This window comes from Chelonia mydas, chromosome 2 (assembly GCF_015237465.2).
Source record: "Chelonia mydas isolate rCheMyd1 chromosome 2, rCheMyd1.pri.v2, whole genome shotgun sequence".
NCBI lineage: Eukaryota > Metazoa > Chordata > Testudines > Cheloniidae > Chelonia > Chelonia mydas.
In genome coordinates this window covers 62,263,002-62,284,481 of record NC_057850.1, presented here as the reverse complement: position 1 = coordinate 62,284,481, position 21,480 = coordinate 62,263,002, and the positions used below count along the sequence as shown (strand labels likewise).

General features: G+C 41.9%; 1 protein-coding gene across 5 annotated transcripts in view; it reads left to right on the top strand.

The window, feature by feature from the left end:
* The window catches only part of NKAIN3 (sodium/potassium transporting ATPase interacting 3), a 514,014-nt gene extending 493,528 nt beyond the window's left edge, over positions 1-20,486 (top strand). For 2 of the 5 annotated variants that reach the window (XM_037892542.2, XM_037892543.2), the window contains exon 6: positions 11,662-20,486. In XM_037892542.2, coding sequence (XP_037748470.1) covers positions 11,662-11,675 — 14 coding nt within the window. In that variant the 3' untranslated portion in view covers positions 11,676-20,486. Of the gene's footprint in view, positions 1-559; positions 831-2,711; positions 2,718-11,661 lie in introns of those variants that run through there. The other 3 variants (XM_043539579.1, XM_037892541.2, XM_037892540.2) reach the window with 3 other exon arrangements.
* The last annotated feature ends 994 nt before the right edge of the window (positions 20,487-21,480 follow it).

Below are 21,480 nucleotides of genomic sequence, written 5' to 3'. Positions count from 1 at the left end.
TTTGATCTTCACTCATCGCTTTAGTGCCGCAAATAAAGGGACAAACTCTGCTGCCTGTCTCACATATGTAACTTCCATTGATTTGTATATGTTTAACTGCAAGCAGAATTTGGCTCACAGGGTCCAAAACCTTCACTTCTTTCCCCACCCCCACCCACTCCCCCACCCACTCTTCCATAGGGTTTTGATCTGAGCAAGAACTGCTTGATCAGATCCCGTGGCAATAAAAGGCCACATTACCACAATGTGGCTTCCACATGCGCACCGCAAACACTACCATCCCCTTCTGGCAGCATGCAGACACTAGAGTGCACAGCCTTTGGGTCAGTGATAGACTAATATCTCCCTGCACAGAATTAAACAGGCATATAAGGAGGTTGGGTTGAGGGCCCTCTGGAGACGAGTCTCACAGTATTTTTCATTTACATGGATGTTTTTTCTCTGTGTGTATGCTCTTTATTACTATTATTATTTATTATTCAGATCGTTTTTCCATTTTTAATTCTGTTTGTGTGTTTTCGTTTCCATTTATTCATTTCTGGAACTGTTGTATTTTCAGTTGATTTCATAGGCGGACTTGACACATACTGCTATCGGCAACACCCTCTGGAACATGTTGAGTTAAAGCCTGTAAGTAAGGTTTCAGTCATACGGACAATATTAATCCTTCTAACTGGACTGAAAGCTACTCTGCTGCTCAAATAGTTTTGACATGAGATTACTAATGATTTCGTTATAATTTACCACTAAACATGCTAAAACACGCTACGCTTTACGGCTCAAATCCGCCAAAGCAGCGATGAGTGGATATTTCTCATTTTATTATGACTTATTTGTTTTTACACTATGTAGTGTTGGGGTTGGCATCAGTGGGTTCAGAAACACTGAAGGGAAGAAATTCTTCTCTGCCAGCTGGGAAACAGGAATAGTGTAAGTATATTACTGCACTTGCCGCAGTGGCTAGGCCTTAATGCAATGAACCTTAAAGGAGAGGCAGAAACTCTTATTTTTGTCCAGATTTGGCTGTCTACCAAATGTGTTTCATAGACTAATCTGTAGAAAATGACTTGCTGAGCCAATGCAAGTTCACCAAGATAAATCCATGGAGCATCGCTAAAACTCAATTATCTTTTCACCACAAGTGATTTGCTTCCACAATTAAAATGCCATTGTTTCCATAGTTTATTCAAATAAAATATTCTCTAGTACATAAAAGACACACTTCCAAAATGTTCCTTTTTTGTGTGTGTGTGTTTGGGGTAAATCTATTCACTAGCAGATGTTAGCAATGCATCAGTTTGGCAGAAGCTCAGATACCTTCAGATGAGGGACACTTCAAAGTACATTTGCAAAATAGATCACTTGAAAATTCTTGTCAGGTGTTTATAAATTGCTGTCCTGATCCTGTGTGTCATGAAATTCACATCAGAATCTTTCATGCATAGTAAGATGAAGCTAAAGTGCAGCTGACTAACTGAACTTAATGTGACACAATTTACTGTGTTTTAGCTAGCTGGTAAGAGAATTAAAGGTTACATTTTAAAAACTATTTATTTAGAACGTTTTCACAGGTTTACAAATTCTTGCCATATAAATAACTGAAACAAAACAATCATTATAACTGTTAGTTTTTGTTTAAAGATGCATTATACAGGTAGATAGTTATCAGACTTTTCTAGTTAACAGGGTATCACCATGTTATAGGGTGAGCATCATTACAACACTTATGTCATTTCTAGTGATTTTATTAAATTGAGTAAAATCACTATATACACATATTTAACAGACCAGATATGTCTATCAAATATTAATATTCAAAAAAATGGATAGGCGTGCTGTCTTTTCTGCAGGTGAATGTACTTTGTCTGAGTACTGAATAAAAGGTAACCAAATATCTAAATATCATTCTCTGTCCTCTGTCTTTTTCAGATTGTTTTTGTTTTCCTGGGGTATGTGTTGGGGGATTGGAAAGAGATCTAGGGGGAGACTGTTAATTTAAAGAGAACTGTTACTAACACAATGTTTGGGTTGGACATTTGCTCCCTGAAATCTGAATTGAGTTTTCATTACTCTTAGAATGTTGTCAAATATAAATGTTCACTTACGTGCACCAGCATTTGGTTGTAGAAATGTACATGAGGAAGAATGTTTCAATCTTTTTTACCATTACAGAGAGACTATATAGTATGGAATTATGAAAGCCCTGAAAGAATAAGAAACAATTGCAATTTAATAGTGTGGGAGTGGAAGAAGTATCAAATTAAGACAACTAATAAGGCAAAGTACCGATCCATTTATGATCATATTGCTAGGATCTGCATTTACAAAAGTATTCCACCAAAAAGTTGTCTACACATGGAGTCATTCTGGAATAACTATTCAGGATTAGCTACTCTGGAATAACTATTCCTTACAAAATCCAAGGGTGGACTCTCTTTTCTGGTATAAGAGTGCCTTTTTCCAGTATAGCTTAATCCATTTTGGATTAATCTAAACTCAAACAAGGTATTCTTACTCCTGAATAAGAGTGTCCATGCTTGAATTTAGTCAGGAATAGCTTTTGTGCTTTCAATTCACACTCTACCTTGAAATAACTTTCAAGTGCAGATAAGCCATAAAGTGATGCTTTTGTTGCACTGTGACATGGGAGGAATGGCAGGGACATGGGTTTATTAAGTACTCTGCGGGCATGGCTACACTTGCAGATGTAGAGCGCTGTGAGTTAAACCAGCCCTCGGAGAGCGCAGTATGGAAAGTGCTGCAGTGTGTCCACACTGATAGCTGCAATCGTGCTGGCGTGGCCACATTTGCAGTACTTGCAGTGGCATTGGGAGCAGTGCATTATGGGCAGCTATCCCACAGAGCACCTCTTCCCATTCTGGCACTGTGGCTTGTGGGAAGGGGCGGGGAGGTGTGGGGCATTCTGGGTCCTGTCCCAATGCCCCATGATGCATTGGTTTTCATCCCAGCAATCCCTGTGCTTCCATCCACATTTGGCGCCATCTTTCAACGTTTTTGTATTGCGCACTCTCTCTTTCCTTTCGGTCTGCGGGAATGGATCCCAAAGTGCTGAGGAATATGCTGATGAGTCTCACCAGCACTTCATGTTTGGCAGTCGAGTTACTTCTTAAGCTACAAACTGACAGTGAGGAGTCCGACGATGATATCGACTCGAGTAACACATATGACACAAGATTGCTTGTGGCATTCACGGACATTCTCACCACCGTGCAACACTGCTTTTGGGCTCGGGAAACAAGCACTGAGTGGTGGGATCACATTGTCCTGCAAGTCTGGGATGATGAGAAGTGGCTGCAGAACTTTCGGATGAGAAAAGCCACTTTCATGGGACTGTGTGAGAAGCTCGCCCCATTCTGCGGCACAAGGACATGAGACTGAGAGCTGCCCTGATGGTGGAGAAGCGGGTGGCTATTGCAGTCTGGAAGCTGGCAACACCAGACAGCTACCGATCGGTTGCTAACCAGTTTGGAGTAGGAAAGTCGACCGTTGGAATCGTGTTGATGCAAGTTTGCAGGGCCATTAATCGCATCCTGCTCAGAAGGCTCTGAGTAACATGCATGACATTGTGCCTGCCTTTGCACAAATGGGTTTCCCTAACTGCGAAGGGGCGATAGATGGGACACATATTCCAATTCTAGCACCAGCCCACTTAGCCTCCGAGTACGTTAATTGGAAGGGGTATTTCTCTATGGTTCTCCAGGCGTGTGTGGATCACCATGGGCATTTCATTGACATTAACGCAGGCTGGCCCGGAAAGGTATATGACGCACGGATCTTTCAGAGCACTGGCCTGTTCAGGAAGCTGCAAGCCGGGACTTTTTTCCCAGACCAGAAGATCACCGTAGGGGTAGTCAAAATGCCCATTGTGATCCTTGGAGACCCCACTTACCTTTTAATGCCATGGCTCATGAAACCCTACACAGGGAGCCTTGACAGCAGCAAGGAGTGGTTCAACAACAGGCTGAGTCGGTGCAGAATGACTGCGGAGTGTGCTTTTGGCCGTTTAAAGGGTCACTGGCGCTCTCTGTATGGAAAGCTGGACCTGGCCGATGACAATATCCCCACGATTATATCCGCGTGCTGTACCCTCCATAACATTTGTGAAGAGAAGGATGAAAGAGTCACTCAGGAATGGAACTCAAAGATTCAACACCTGGAGGCTGAATTTGAACAGCCAGAGAGCAGGGCTATTAGAGGGGCCCAGTGCGGGGCTTCAAGGATCGGGGATGCCTTGAGGGACCAATTGAGGCTGAAAGCCACCAGTAATGTTGAGTGGGAGTGAAGTGCAGTGGTTCCAATGTTAGTAGGAATCTGTGCTTGCTACACTGACTTGCTGTGCCTGATGCTTTCCTGGGCTAACGTATCTTTTACTTAATGCAATAATAAAGAATGTTTTCAAAGCCAAAAAAGCCATTTATTTAAAACTGCTTGGGAAACAGAAAGGGCAATGGGGTGGGATGGGGAATGGTTCAATCACAGATTTGCATATGTCCTGTTCTCATACTCAGCCTTCGTATCTGGGGTGCTGTGCAATAAGTGACTGGCTAAAATGCATGGTGATGGGGTTGAGTGCAGTGGGTAAGGGTCATAGGTTGCAGGGCTGGGTGGTGAAGCTACAGGTGTTGGAGGCAGCTGGTGGTGATAAGAACCTGGATGTTGGGGAAAGTGGGTTGGAGGTGACATGGGGGCACAAGGGAAAGAGTTTTGGGACAAGGGCTGCAGGGAGGGGCGGGCACGATAGTGCTCCGCCTGCCTGGCTATGAGCGCCTGGATCGAGTCCGCTTGGTGTTCCATGATGCTTATCAGCGTCTCTGTGTTTTGTTGCCGGCACTCTGCACTTTGGTGCCGGCACTCCGCATTCTGCTGTCGGATCCTCCTTTCACTCTCCCACCACTCCTGCCCTTTTTGATTTTTGTTAAGGGACTGCTGCATGACTTCATGCAGCATGTCTTTTTTGCTTTTATGTGGCCTCTTCCTAATTCTTCGGAGTCTTTCGGCTGGTGATAACACGGACGGCTGAGTGTTAGGATATAGATATTCAGGCCTGTCTGTAAAGGCCTGTACTTTAAGAATTTAGGGGTATTCTTATTACTTGGCTAGTTAGAGGTATAAAAGAAAGAATCAAAATCACTGTCTGCTGGTGTAAGGGCCTTTTCTTACTGTGACAGTTTGAGGCCCTGTGCTTAGGCTAAGGCCTTTGGCTAAGCAGCAGAGGCAGCCATAAGCCAGGAAGCGAACAGTCACATCCTCACATTCCAAACTAGTCACATTGAAAGAAGGTGCTATTGGGCTGTTAGGAATACAATCCTGTCCTGAATACAATCCTGTCCTGATAATTCCTATCACCTCCAGAGAAAGGGAAGTGCCTAGAAAATGTAAAAGGAAACTTAGTTTGATAGCATCCTGTCTGGCAAGAACTCACTTATCAATAGCTGGGATGTGAAATCCTCACTTCTGTATTGTTTTGTCATTATAGTTCCCACTTTGCTATTGTTCGTCTGTATAATCTCTGTCTGGTTCTGTGATTGCTTCTGTCTGCTGTATAATTAATTTTGCTGGGTGTAATCTAATTATTGTGGTGGGATATAATTGGTTAGCTAATCATGTTACAATATGTTAGGATTGGTTAGTTAAATTTCAGTAGAATGATTGGTTAAGGTATAGCTAAGAATATTACTTTATAAATTAGGGGCAAACAGGAAGTAAGTTGGGATTCGAAAATAAGGAAAAAGGAACTTGTATTTAAGCTTGCTGGAAGTTCACCCCAATAAACATTGAATTGTTTGCACCTTCGGACTTCGGGTATTGTTGCTCTCTGTTCATGCGAGAAGGACCAGGGAAGTGGGAGAGTGAAGGAATAAGCTCTCTAACACTGAGATCTCAAGGTTGCATCTGTAAAGGCAAAATGCAACACTTAACAGATTGTTCACACCAGCATTGTTCACACCAGACAAAGCAATGATTCGCCCTTTCTTAAAGACGAGCACAGTCTAACGATAGCAGAATTTGTCCATTCCAAAGCGAGTGCACATAACCCACAGGAGCCCCAAAATGATGAGTAAGCACAGGGTCAAGGGGGACTGATTTTTTCATGGCCGAACTGTCCTCTGGGGATCTGTGTCTTGGGGAGAGCCAACAGCTGCAGGGGGCCCCTATACTGAACACTCTCCCTACATTTTCCATAGGTGTTCGTCCTCAAAGAAGTCTCACTGCCAAGGGTGACCTGGGAAGCAAGGGAGGGTCTTCTACTACAATGCGGCTTCTGCCCTGGCCCATATGCAGCTTGCATGTGTGCAGCAATGGTCCCCCCGCCCCTCATGGCACAGTGGCGCAGACGTGTTAGCCTGACTGGGACAAGGAGTACAGTAGCGCTCCCAAGGAACCTGTGCAAGCGCATTGCACAGCTTCTGAATGAGACCTTTGAAGAGATTACTGAGGCTGATTACCGCGATGTGAGAGACACATCAACGCCCTATTCCGCATCTAGGTATGCATGCAGCCCTAACCCTCCTCGCCCCAAGAGTCCACACCGAATAACTTACTTCCCAAAATAAAAGCCGCTTACCGGGAATGTCCTCTGGTGTTTGTCCTTCCCCAAGCACCAGCCGCTGCGACTGGCTACCTTTCCGGCTTGAGAACAGCTCCTGGCTGCATGCATCTAGGGATGCCAGGGTGTCTTCCTCCACCTCAGCACCCTCGCTCCCGCTTTCCTCCTCCTCCTCCTGCCTTGATGAACTCGGCTCTGAAGTGTCCATGGTGGTACTCTGAGTGAAGGTGGGGTCGCCCCCCAGTATTGCGTCCAGCTCTTTGTAGAAACAGCAGGTCATGGGGGCAGCACCGGAGTGGTGGTTTGCCTCACAGGCTTTGCGATAGGCATTCCACAGCTCCTTCACTTTAACCCTGCACTGCAGTGCGTCCCGGTCATGGCCCCTTTCCATCATGTCCCTTGATATCTGCCTGAAGCTATCATAATTCCTATGGCTGGAGCGCTGCTGGGACTGGACAGCTTCCTCCCCCCAAACACTGATGAGGTCCAGCACCTCGTCATTGCTCCATACTGGGGATTGCCTGGCGCATGGAGGCATGGTCACCTGGAAAGATTCGCTGAGAGAACTCCATGCCTGGCTGAGCAAACAGGAAGGGGATTTTCAAAATTCCCAGAGAATTTAAAAGGCGGGTCTAATGGTTGATCACCTGAGGGCACGGCAGAGTTCAAAGTGATGACCAGAGTGGCTAGAACAGGCATTGTGGGACACTTCTGGAGGCCGATCAGAGCGCATTAACAAGCCAGGGCATCTACACTGGCGCCATGGTGCTTGAGCCAGGGCACATCAAGTGTTATGCCTCTTGTGGAGGTGGATTACCAGGAGTGCTCCAGCCGCGGAGTCAGGGCACTCTACGTGCCTTGCCAGTGTGGATGCGTCGTGAGTTAGGGCGCACGGGGCTGCTTTAATGCGCTCTAACTCGCAAGTGTAGCCATGCCCTGAGGCTTGGTTTGCACTTAAAAGTTAGGTCAGCAGACCTAGGTAGCTCTGAGGTGTGAAGACCAACATAGCTATGACGACCTAACCTCAAATGTATATGCAGTTATGTCAAGAGAAGGCTTCTGTTGACGTAGCTACTGTCATTCGCGGAAGTGGTTCCTACACCAATGAAAAAATCCCTTCCATCATTGTAGGCTATCTCTGCACTACAGTTATGTTGGCACATAGCTTTGTTGGTATATTCTCCATAGTATAGACATACCTCATTGAGATATTAGAGACCAAGAACATAGCCTGGGTATCCAGTGGGAAGAAGGTCATAGCTGCTATATTTACATTTCTGTTTTAAATGCTCTTTGCCTTTTTAGTCTATGGAGTTGCATCAATGTTGATTTTAAAGACCACCACTAATTTTCCTGAAAGGTTAGAGGAAAAATTGTGATGTCCAATATTTTATTAACCAGTGCACTATTACTGAAAAAAGAGGAAATGAAGGGGTAAATTTTTCAGAAAAGGAGGTTTCCTTTTTGATTGTCTGCAAAATTTGCATCTACAATTGAATTGTTGTTATTCCTTGACGTTAGCAAAGCTTTTGATATGGTCTCCCACAGTGTTCTTGCCAGCAAGTTAACGAAGTATGGGCTGGATGAATGGACTATAAGGTGGATAGAAAGCTGGCTAGATCATCGGGCTCAATGGGTAGTGATCAATGGCTCCATGTCTAGTTGGCAGCCGGTATCAAGCGGAGTGCCCCAAGGGTTGGTCCTGGGGCCGGTTTTGTTCAATATCTTCATTAAAAATCTGGAGGATGGCGTGGATTGCACCCTCAGCAAGTTTGCAGATGACACTAAACTGGGAGGAGAGGTAGATACACTGGAGGGTAGGGATAGGATACAGAGGGACCTAGAAAAATTAGAGGATTGGGCCGAAAGAAATCTGATGAGGTTCAACAAGGACAAGTGCAGAGTCCTGCACTTAGGACAGAAGAATCTCATGCAGTGCTACAGACTAGGGACCGAGTGGCTAGGCAGCAGTTCTGCAGAAAAGGACCTTGGGGCTACAGTGGATGAGAAGCTGGATATGAGTCAACAGTGTGCGCTTGTTGCCAAGAAGGCTAACAGCATTTTGGGCTGCATAAGTAGGAGCATTGCCAGCAGATCGAGGGATGCAATCATTACCCTCTATTTGGCATTGGTGAGGCCCCATCTGGAGTACTGTGTCCAGTTTTGGGCCCCTCACTACAAGAAGGATGTGGAAGAATTGGAAAGAGTCCAGCGGAGGACAACACAAATGATTAGGGGACTGGAACACATGACTTATGAGGAGAGGCTGAGGGAACTGGGGATGTTTAGTCTGCAGAAGAAAAGAATGAGGGGGAATTTGGTAGCTGCTTTCAGCTACCTGAAAGGGGGTTCTAAAGAGGATGGATCTAGACTGTTCTCCGTGGTACCAGATGAGAGAACAAGGAGTAATGGTTTAGGTGGGATATTAGGAAAAGCAGTGGGGGAGGTTTAGGTTGGATAGTAGGAAAAACTTTTTCACTAGGAGGGTGGTGAAACACTGGAATGTGTTACCTAGGGAGGTGGTGGAATCCCCTTCCTTAGAAGTTTTTAAGGTCAGGCTTGACAAAGCCCTGGCTGGGATGATTTAGTTGGGGATTGGTCCTGCTCTGGGCAGGGGGTTGGACTAGATGACCTCCAGAGGTCCCTTCCAACTCTAATATTCTATGATTCTATGAAGCACTGGAATGGGTTACCTAGGGAAGTGGTGGAATCTCCTTCCTTAGAGGTTTTTAAGGTCAAGCTTGACAAAGCCCTGGCTGGGATGATTTAGTTGGGGATTGGTCCTGCTTTGAGCAGGGGGTTGGCCTAGATGATCTCCTGAGGTCCCTTCCAACCCTGATATTCTAGGATTCCATGAATTAGGGGCAAAAATTTGAGAATGTTCAGATCAAATTATCTGTTTCCAAGCTCAGATCAGGTAGAGACACTTGAATGAAGATTTGCACTCAGAATTCATTTTGTTGGTAGGCAAATTTTGTGGACATAAATTGCATCTGCTAAATGGGAGACCCCCCATTCTTTCTAGGTCCTGCTTGGGTTAACTTGTGAGACCTAACAAGATCACGGCTAGCAGCCCTGCAGCTGTGGAGTATAAAACAATAATAAACGTACTCAGTGATATTGTGGTTTTAAGTAATGGCAAAGTACAAATAGGATCTTGTCAATGATCAAAGTAAATCTGAATTAAAAGCCAAGCTGCAGGAGACAGTTTGGATAGTCACTGAACTGTGCTATCCATTGGTTTGCAAATGCTTATCTGTCTGCAGTGCATCAACCTGCCTGCTTGTTGTCTTTTAGTAAATTGCTATCTATATCAATTGTAGATGGTCCAGGAATACCACAGTCCTCTTGAGGAATGGGCCTTTCAGTATCCAAACTGTGAAAAACTCCATTTCTTTTCACTTGGAAGTTGGAGATGAACAAGAAAGATATTTGTTAACTTTTATTAAGGCTCTTAATCCATTTATGTGTCTTTTACTGTCTTCATCATTTTACTCCTGAGGAAAAGTAAAAATTTGACTCTTTTTATAGATTATAGCCAGGTTGGGCATTCAGTTCTCTCCCCACTTGTCATAGCAGTGGGGTTTATTTTGTAGGCATTTGGTTAAGAAAGTATTGTAGAATTGCCCGCTCTTCCTTCTGTGGTGGGTAGTAAAATACCAGGGAATAGGTGGGTTCCTAAACTTTTTTGAATCAGTTTGATCAACTCCTACTGAACAGCAAATCACAACCTCTTCTCTATTTGTGAATTGTCCTGCTCAGTACCTGGGAGTCCCATTATAAGACTTCCATGGATTCTGAGAGATTAACAAAGCATAGCACTTCAAACATGCAAAGTTCTATGGCCTTATCAAAACTGTGAAAGAAAGATCTTTAGTCAGCTGTGGATAATTCATTTTCTTATATATGCATAGGCCATATTATAGTATCTGTCTAGGGCTACCATAATTATTAATGATTAGCAAGTCTAAGAATAGTTGTCCTTTTCACCCCTGAAGAGATGCTAAAGTTAAATGCCTTCTCCTAGGAAGCATTTCTTTGTGCACAAATAAATGAGCATAGCTTGTCAGTTTATTGTTTGTTTGCCTGGCACTCTACAGTACAGACACATTCTTTGCCCTGAGGTAGTTACAGTCTAGGTGAAGATGTGCAGAAGTAAAGGAGGAGACAACACAGAGATGAAATAAGGAAAAAAATGGACAAAGGAGGGAGAGAAAAATATGAATGTGTTCTCTTTGGAAGCAAAAGTAAACAGCTTATAAAGGGGATCATCAGGCTGAAGGGACATTACATTTTCACACAGTTCTAGGGCAGCATTAAGCTCTAGGTTAAGTTAGTTGGGTGAGGAGACAGAAAGTTTTGGTAAGGGGCATGGGAAGGTAGTATATTTAAAATAAAAAAAACCAAAGCTTTACCTGCCGCCATAATCATAACTCTCTATTTTGCTGTGTGGATAAGACCCCTGACTATGCTCATGTAACCAGGTTAGCTGGCCTTCCTCCTTCACAACTCTCTGTGCATCAGGACTATCACTTCTGACACTACACTGTGCACATCCTCCAGGCACTGTGGATCAATATAAAATAACCACACGAATAGTCCCAGAATACAGTGATTGAAAACATGGTCAGAGGGATGGTATGTGCGGATTCACAAACTCAGCTGACATATGGTTGTGAACCAAAGTCGTATGTGGATCCAATTCAAATGTATTTGCCATAACCAGGTCAGATGAGAGTGTCATGAGCCAGCATACAAAAATATGATTCATTTAATATAATGAAGCCGAGGGAAATCCATCATTCTGACAGCTTCTGACACCTTACCAGGTGCAGTGCCTTCTCCAGCTTCTGTCACCATCATGGCACACACACACACCCTTTAACCAAAGGAGAGAATGGTGGGGGGGGAAGTCTCCTTCAAAACTGCCACAAATGCTTCCTAGGTGTGCGGCCATGCAGTCAGTATTTTCTCTGTTCCTAGGAGCCTATTCAATTGTGACCTTATACTTGGTCACCACCAACATAGGAAATGAACACCCAGAGGTCTGTTATCATCTTGTTGATAGATTAGTAATTCATATCTCTTTACAGGTCGAACTAAGTAATGAACATTGACTCAGCACTGCTGCTGTTGCTGAAGAAACAGACTTCAGAAGAAAAGACCAACTTTGTGAACCGTTGTCACAGAAGAGACATGTCCTATATTTCTCACAGAGTGTGTGGATTGCTCTTCCCACGTGTGACTGAATCCTTCAGTCGCAGCTTCAGTATCATTATCAGCATTGCCATTAGATGGATACTTGTAGATGATCTTGGATTTTTTAAATTATTTACTTATATGGACACTTGTAAATTGTAAATTGTTTTCTTTTTTTAATTTTGTTTTTTTACAATACCTAGTGTTAAGGCATGAAAACAAATCAACCTGTGAAAATTCTGAGAGAAGAATGTGTGTTTCTCAAGAAACTCAGTATTTCTGGACTGATACAATCATACTGTGCCTGACAAAGATAGTGTTGGTAAATGATAATATGACTCCAGAATACGTCAGGGGTTAGACACCTATATGGACTGTCTTCAATAATGTATCAGACATTCACAAAGTCTGCACCTAATGTTGGTTGAGCTACTGTAAGTAGTAGAAACTGATAAATAATTCTTCTTTTCCAGATGTCCTAATTACCAATATGCTTGTCTAAATATTCCAATTCATATATGGTTTCTTCTCCCTCTTTTCGTCTCCTCCCCTGCACCCACAAACAGTAGTTGTCTGTGAGTTGAAGAGAAGTGAAATGGATGTTCTCTATTGATGTCAGTCTCCAAGAACCCTTAAAAGCAGGGCTCTTTTAGATGTCTGTAATTTGCACATTTTTTTTACTCTTTTCCCCTCTTCCCAGGAAGAAGCCAAGCATGAATGTACAATATAGGCACCATCTACAGCCTTAGAGTCTCTGGGGTGAATTTTGTTCTTCATTTAAAAGTAAACAAGAAGATCTGGATATGAAAATGTGTATAAAAGTTTGTAAAATTTTCTGTAAATACTTATCGAAAAAGGACATGTATGTAACTGTGCGGCATTTTGTTTTATATTCAGTCACCACCAGTATAAAAAGAAAAGTCATACGCAAAAGCTATTTTCTGTGGGGAGTTGGCAGTCTTTTTAGCAAGACTTTTTTCATAATTTCTTTTTTATTAATTACTATTTAGAATATTGCATATGATACAAGCCTGAGAGAGTGAAGTCCTCTGCCTCTCCATGGAACCAGTACTCCCTCGGAGGCAGCATCACAAGCTTCCTCAGAAAGGTCTGCCAATCAGCCTCAAGTTTTGGAAGAAAAACCTGTAGGGCTGTTAGAGCACTTCCATCTTTGTGCTTACTCAGTTTGTTACTTCTTTGATGAAACTGTCAGGAGGGATGGTATTTGTGATGTGCACACCTGCACCTGTCCATTAGGAACTGGACCGAGGCCACCAGGTTCTTCCATATAAGCCACAAAGAGTCTTCAGATACTAATGATTTCTTGTCCATCATCAATGGGCTGAGGCATACAGCCCCTCAACTAATTGTCTTATGTGAAGCTTACTTCACTTGCATTTTCTGTTATTGACAGATTACAACTAGACTAAAGCTTGCCTTGGTTCTTTACATTGGAAACTATATTTGTGCTATTTACCAACAAGAACCTAATCAAAATGTCAGCAAATACAATGCTGTCCATCATTTTTAGATTGTTGAGCCCAGAAGGTCTTGTGGTGCTTGCCCTTTTTTCACATTCAGCTCAACCAAAGATCACACTGTCTTTTGTGAAGAAATAGATCTTGCCGTAATTTCACGTAGGCTACTTTTTCCTGAAACTATGTACGAAACAACTGCCAAGCCAAGAACAAGCAAGAATGACAATGCAATAAAATCACGTGTCAGTATTTTCTGTGACTAGGCAGTACAGGACAGTATGCAGCGCTAGAAGTCAAATAGTGCCAAAAAAGAGGATACTTTGTGCAAAAGATACCACATTTCTCTGAGTCTCTGTGTTCCTCTGTTGTTCCCTGCTGCACCCTGATGCCAGATATTTGGTCTGCCCTGTCTTGAAGTCCTAGTCTTCTGAGAATGTCAAAAATGGGTAGTTTCTCACAAAACTAATATGAGAACACTGTCATTTTTGAGACACCACAGCTGGACCTCAGAAGACCAAACTGCAGAACAGTTAATATTTGTAAATCACTTATATTTGACAAAATGGCCCTCGGTAGAGTTTATTGTTTGAGTGGTGTACCGGTGCGCGTGATTTAGTTTCTTACACATACAGCCTTACATAACAACCTATAAGCATATGATACAGCTAACAGATGCCTACAGCTTTCTCTTACCTATGTCAGTGCACTTCAGAGTCGAGGATTTTTTTGAAAAAGTTTTGTTAAAACTTGTTTATGTGCCTGAATACTCCACTTTTCCCCTGCTCTGCACACACAGGGGTGTTCAGCATATATTCCTACAGTTCCTCCCTGCGGCCAGAGCCTTTGCCCATCCCAGGGAGCGGCGGGAGCTGCTTTTGCTGCGGTGTTTAGCTACACATACCCTACATGCCCCCAGCAGCGCAGTCAAGGCCACGCCTTTGACTGCAGTGTAGACATACCCTCCAGTCGCAATATTTATCTCCTACCCTAAGTGAAGGGGAAAGCTGGTCATCTCAAATACCACCAGTAACAAACTCTGAATTTTTAATGGCAAGCACTGTATGCCTCTCTGAGCCAGGCTGTTTAATTTCCTTTCACTTTAGGTTTATCTGATTAAAAAAAAACAACCCAGCAATCTATCAAGGTCCTATAACAGTGTTTGACAGTGGCAAACAAAATTGACATCCCAAACTAATTGGCTTGCCTCCTTCTAGAATTAGTCTCATTTAGTTTAATTATAATAAATTACAAGCTGGGAGCTGTTTTTTGCAGTGAATAAGTTTTCTTCCAACACAGCAAAAGACTCAATATTTACATACCCCATTTCTACATACCTTCTGTGAGAAACCACTTCAGCTCTTATCCAGCATATAAAATCTTCAGCCAGAAACCGCTTGTTTAAAAGTCTTCACTCCAGATCATTTACAGTGTTGTTATAATTGTGATAGTCCCAAAATATTAGAAAGGCAAGGAGGGCAAGGTAATATCTTTTATTGGACCAACTTCTGTTGGTGAAGAAGAGCTCTGTGTAGCTCAAAAGCTTGTCTCTTTCACCAACAGAAGTTGGTCCAGTGGAAGATACTACCTCACCCACGTTGTCTCCAGACCCTCATTCATCATTTACGTATTTGGGGTTAAACACTGCGAAGTTCTCAGCACTCTCAAATCTCATTGAAGTCAATGGAAGTTAATGGCAGTCAGCCATTCATGTCTTCCTTGTGCATGTCTTTGCTATAATTTACCACCTGTTGGCTAACCTTTTTATCTACCTTAATAATAATAATTAGTACTTATTTGCAGATAAACTCCAATTATCAATAACTTAAACATTTTGAAATATCTAAAATTCAGAAATATCTCCCGAAATCAGAATTTTATTTTTCCAAAATTCTGATCTTCTGATGTATCCCCCCATAGTATATTAATCATTGTAGTGCTTCACATGTTCAAATTGTTTAACAAATTAGTCTCCTCAACAGCCTTGTGAGACAGGTATGTACGTAGTAGTAGCCTCATTTTACAGATGGGAAAGTTCAGGGTATGTTTCAAGTGCATTTATCTGTGACAAAGACACCTATCCAGATGAAATAGCATTTAAATATATTTCCATCAATTTGCTTTTTCAGTTCTTTCGTCCTTCAATACTCAGTACTTCTCTGATATATCTAAATTACTATATAATCTATATCTGTATTGTGACATTTATCTGGACGAGGGTGCCAATAACACTGTTATGATGCTGAGAAATATAGCCATGTAAAATGATTCCATTGCATAGTGCTCATTAGTAAGGCTGACTATTTGCAATGAAACCAAAGGCAGTGTACAGAGCAGACAAACTGGACAGCCTGCCTCCTGTTTTCTTCCCACATTTCAGAGTGAGACAGATAGAGGAGTAACATAAAGCAAAGGATCTGGGCTGGAAAAAACAGTAATAAATGATCAAATTTCAGGTGTAACTCCAGTGAAGTCACAAGGGTTATAAAGGGATGAATTTGGCCACGGGCATCTTGTCTGCCTTCTAACTGCATAGATATTTGTATTGATTGTTATTTGACAGCCTTTTCTAAGGTGTGCTCTTTGCCTCACTGTTTGGCTGACTGTTTACAAATGATTGTACTTTTCACTGTAATTTCTGTTTCTTGCATGTCCATTATGTGTAATGTTTATGTTTACAGGGGTCTTTATTTTTAAACAAATGAAACATCTGGATCTAATCCCTACTCCCCAACTTTCACTTGCATCTGCTCATCAGTTCCGCTTAGCATGACAGGAGAGCATGCGAAGTGCTTCCTTGTTGTAGGTCTTCAGGGAATAATTGCCATTGCATGTCTGTTGCCATTCAAGACTAGCACCATAATTGGGAGCGAGTACCACTAAATAACAGCTATGTCCCAAACACTGCTGAGAAGCCACTGATGTTCTCATTCTATTGCTAGCACCACAAAGAATTATTGAACAGTGTAACTGACATCACAATGCATGAGCTGTTTTCCCACAGTTCCCTAGTTACTTAATTCCAATCGTACAAAGGCATGTTTTCAAAATGCTTTTGGACACGTGTGTCCCAGGCTAAACCCACTGAAGTTGTTAGAGTTACACCTGAGATTAATTTGGCTCAAAGACACTACCATTAACCTATTCCCAGTTGTTACAGGAAAATAGTGTACCCGATCAATTCATGTGGTATCATGTTGATGGAGGGGTGACAGCATTTCCTGGCATGTGACATGCTTGAAGTAAAAGGCATGTTATATGTAAGCCAATCGGTTCATATGGGGTATAAATCAGTGCAAATGTTGGCTCATAGTGTTAAGTAGAATAAAGGATATATTTTGTTTACCGCTACAGAGTGATTACATGAAATCACCCGTGCTGCAGTATCTGTAGCCAAAACCAATGCATGGCAGTGAAGAATTCAGTCCTGTGGCAAATTCAGCCAACAACTCATTTAAGCAACCACACTATGATATTAGTAACATACTAAAAACCGAGGTGATTTTCTACCATCTGTACACTCCCCTGATCCTCAGGTCTGCCACAGCCCCCAGCATAAATCAGAGCAGACTCAGTTGCCCTAAGAATTTAGACCCTATGTCAGTGGGGCTGGGGGGCGGGGAGGTGGGGCTGGTTCAGGATTCTTCTGCACTCAGGGAATCTTCAGCTGATGCTTTGAGGGAGCTTTAATTTCCCCTTGCACCACTCTAGTATGGTATGCTCCAGCAGTCCAAAGGGGACTTAAAAAGGGATGAGGCCCTTTACTGATCACCAGTAAAAAAAAATGACATGCATGGCTTAGTGTAATCTAGTCACTAGTTTCTAGAGCTAGGTGCCATCACCAGTGAGTAACCTATACTCACAGGATGTCCTTGAATGCTGAATTTTATGTTTGGAGTCTCTGAGACCCTGGCCTTGTTTATTCCAGCTAGCCAAAGGCATAAGCTGCTCTCAGGAAATGAGTTTCTGACACACTGATGATGGTAAAATATAACTTTGGTGTTCCAGCTAAAGTTGTCGCTGTTCTGGTTAAACCCCACTTCAATCCCATTTTTAATCTCACCAGGTAGGAGCCTGCTGCATAAGATTGTTTGCTGCAGTTAATGAAATACACACACAAAATTGAATCTTTAAAATTGTTGTTGGTTATGGTGTGTGTGTTTTTTAACATGGCTTTGTTCCAAGAATTTCAATGGCGAAGTAATGACTATAAATTATAATATGGAAAGGTATATGAGCGACAGAATGACAGTTTGCTTGCTGTTACATTGTACTAACTGTGCCATCTCCTGGCTAATGCCAGAAGTACCTAGTGCACTGTGTATGTGTTCTGCTGAAAGTGGGGAAAATAAAAGTAACACATCTTTCTAGTGGCACCTGCTGATATAATGCAGACAGGGTGCTGTCAGCTCACCACACATGGTGAAAGCTTTTGTTCTTGCACTGCCTGCTTAAAGCAGAAATACAACAAAATGTGTATTGCTCATTTTGACAATGGAACTTGTTGAGTTTTATAGTAAATATATTGTCAATGTGATGTTTTCTTCCAGTCAGAATTTATACTGTCCCATAAAAATATTCACTGTGGAGTACGTTCACTATGTGTTATCTTGCTTTATAGGAAATGCGGAGCTGCTAGGTCTCCGTTAATTGGAAGCATATAATCTTATTAATTCCAAGCACTACCTGGCACTGCTTCTTCCATTTCAGTAATGAGAAATACTCTGGATTTACAGTGGGGTAACTTTGACTAGATTCCAGCCATGTATGTATATAATATATACACATATGTTATACTCACATTTTAATGTGACCTGAAAGTTTTATGGCTAGAAATACTTAGAACATATTTTTACTTCTCTAAGTAACCGTTGAGTCTAGGTACAGGTCACAGTACACAAGCAGTAGCTGGATTATTCTTTTCCATTATGAATAAATTGTACATTGAACTAGAAAGTGGTTACCAGCTGAACTGATGAGCTGTGTGTGGTACAGTATGTTTACTAATACTTAGTTTCTCAGAGCTAAATGAAAAACCCTGTGGCAAAAATGTTTGTTAAGAACAGTGCTTTGACCCTGGGAGGTGAGAAACGCACTCACAAACACCTTCAAAGTCAGTGGTTTTTCCTTTACTGTCTTACGGTAATGTACGTTCAGATTCAAGCTGCTTATAGCACAAAGGTTTAAGGTCCTCCTAGCTGGGCAGGATCCTTTATGTTCCATCCTCATTATGTGGCTAGTGTGAGTTTTTTTCATTTTGTGTTTTAGTGTGGGGCTCATTAGTGACATTTTTTAAATGAGAAACAGTCCCCACTTGTTTACACCAATTTAGATTAGGTCAAATGTGGGGTTTAAATTATTTGATACCGTCCCTTTAGAGAGGGCTGGGGTTATTTTTCTAAAACAATCTTATTGTATCTATTTGTTTTAGTACTTCAAAAGTAGATCAGAACTCTTTCCCCTTTATCTCTGAGTAGTAATGTGCAATACAAAGCCATTGATGTGTTTGGGGCATCTCTTCCTCATTTCTCTGAGTTGTCAGAAACATCAAATTCCCAAAGGATGATTTACCAGCCAACTACATTAAGTGCAAAGAGAGACAGAAATTTCTTCTTCTTTCATGTTAAGAATTGATTATTTATTTGAGTGAAACACAATATATTCATTGGGCTGAAGGCAAATGTGCCATTTTTAAACATATAATGTGCAATCACTACGAATGCTGCTTCTTTAGATTTGTTTAATAACCAGCTCATGTGGGGAGCAAGGATAATAAAACTTTTTGAGTCAGAATCTTCGGGGGGAGAAGGGGTGAAGGAGGGACAAAAAGATATACCCATGTATTCTTTTCCCATTTCCAGTTTCAGAGCAGACATTACATTTGCCGAGATAGAAATGTCGTTGAATAATGTACTGCAAGACCAGTTTTCATACCTTTTGAGATTCATTCTATTCATACAGCAGATCCATTATATGCCTCTCATTCTGCTCTGTGTGACACATAATTATGCATAACATTACTCAGGATATTGGAAATGGAGTCTCCATAATAAATACAATTTCTGCTTCCAAATTAAATGGAGCTGATTTCTTGGAGTCAGCTGGTATAGGGCTGTCAAATTCTATTCTCTGAAGAAGCTTGTGTCAGTTATAATGATGTTTAAAAAGGCTCTGATGAAGACCTGAGTGAGTCAAAACATTAGCAGTTAATGGTGCCTAGATCTATCTTTGTCATTCTGGAGATGAATAAATAAAAGGAGACTGGACTTGGTGAATGGGGACTTCTTACAGTACTTAAATAGAGCAATTACTTAACTTTACAAAGTGTCATTAGGAATAGAGTAGAAAATTCAGCCTTCTTGGGTTTAGAGATAGCATTCGGTACTGTATTTGTTGTATTAGTTGTATTAGGCATTGTATTAGTTGCAGAAATATTAAGGACAAAAACAGTGTGTTGTATTTATGAAGCAGCAGCATTGTCTAATGGTTAGAGCACAATCTAGGGACCTAGAATCTAATCATGGTTCTGAGACTGACTCACTATATGATCTTAAGTTGTTTAACCTTTCTGTACGTCATTCCTCCCCTGGAAAATGAGGATAATACAATCTACACAACACTTGCCTCGCAAAGCTGGGTTCTCATAATAAGCACCTTATCCACACTCTACATATATAATGCAGCATACTTATTAGCCTATTAAATGTAGACTATTCATTACTATTATATATTTGTATAGCACCGTATTTTGCATGTTACTTTCCAGGATTTTTTAAAATGGTCTTGTCAAGGTTCCTTCCCCACTCTGAACTCTAGGGTACAGATGTGGGGACCTGCATGAAAACCCCCTAAGCTTATTTTTACCAGCTTAGGTTAAAACTTCCCCAAGGTACAAACTATTTTACCTTTTGCCCTTGGACTTTTTTGCTGCCACCACCAAGCATCTACAGATATATAACAGGGAAAGAGCCCGCTTGGAAATATTTTTCCCCCCAAAATCCTCCCCAAACCCTACACCTCCTCTCCTGGGGAAGGCTTGATAAAAATCCTTACCAATTTGCATAGGTGAACACAGACCCAAACCCTTGGATCTTAAGAACAATGAAAAAGCAATCAGATTCTTAAAAGAAGAATTTTAATTGAAGAAAAAAAGTAAAAGAATCACCTCTGTAAAATCAGGATGGTAAATACATTACAGGGTAATCAGATTCAAAACATAGAGAATCCCTCTAGGCAAAACCTTAAGTTACAAAAAGACACAAAACAGAAATATACATTCCATTCAGCACAGCTATTTTATCAGCCATTTAAACAAAACAGAATCTAACGCATATCTAGCTAGATTACTTACCAAGTTCTAAGACTCCATTCCTTTTCTGTTCCCAGACAAAAGCATCACACAGACACAGAGAGCTTTTGTTTCTCCCCCCCTCCAGCTTTGAAAATATCTTGTCTCCTCGTTGGTCATTTTGGTCAAGTGCCAGCGAGGTTATCCTAGCTTCTTAACCCTTTACAGGTGAAAGGGTTTTTCCTCTGGCCAGGAGGGATTTTAAAGGTGTTTACCCTTCCCTTTATATTTATGACAGGTCTGTAGCCCAAAGAGTTTACAGTCCAAAGACCTGATTGTGAAATTCCATGAGATCTGAAGCAGCATATAGCTGCACTGCCATTGGAAAAGCCAGACCAAATTGCGCCCCCGAGACTTACTATTCAGTCCCTGCTCTCCCTTGCTCCAGGACGGAGGTAATCTGTGCTACTACTGTACTTCACTTCCCCCTCTACGCCAGCCCAGCTCAGCTGTGCTGCCTGGGATGTTGCAGGGAACAGGAACATTTACAATGAAAGGGAGTAATATCTATCGGAATTATTTTAGGGGGTCAACAAGCATGTGGACAATGGTGCCTTAGTGACTATATTTCAGAGTAGCAGCCATGTTTGTCTGTATTCACAAAAAGAAAAGGAGGACTTGTGGCACCTTAGAGACTAACAAATGTATTTGAGCATAAGCTTTCGTGAGCTACAGCTCACTTCATCGGATGCATTCATGGAAAATACAGACTATAGTATACTCAGACTTTCAGAAAGGCTTTGACAAGGTCCCTCACCAAAGGCTGCTAAGCAGAGTAAGCAGTCATGGGATAAGAAGGAAGGGCCTTTCATGGATCAGTGACTGGTTAAAAGATAGGAAAACAAAGGACAGGTATACATGGTCAGTTTTCACAATGGGGAGAGGTAAAT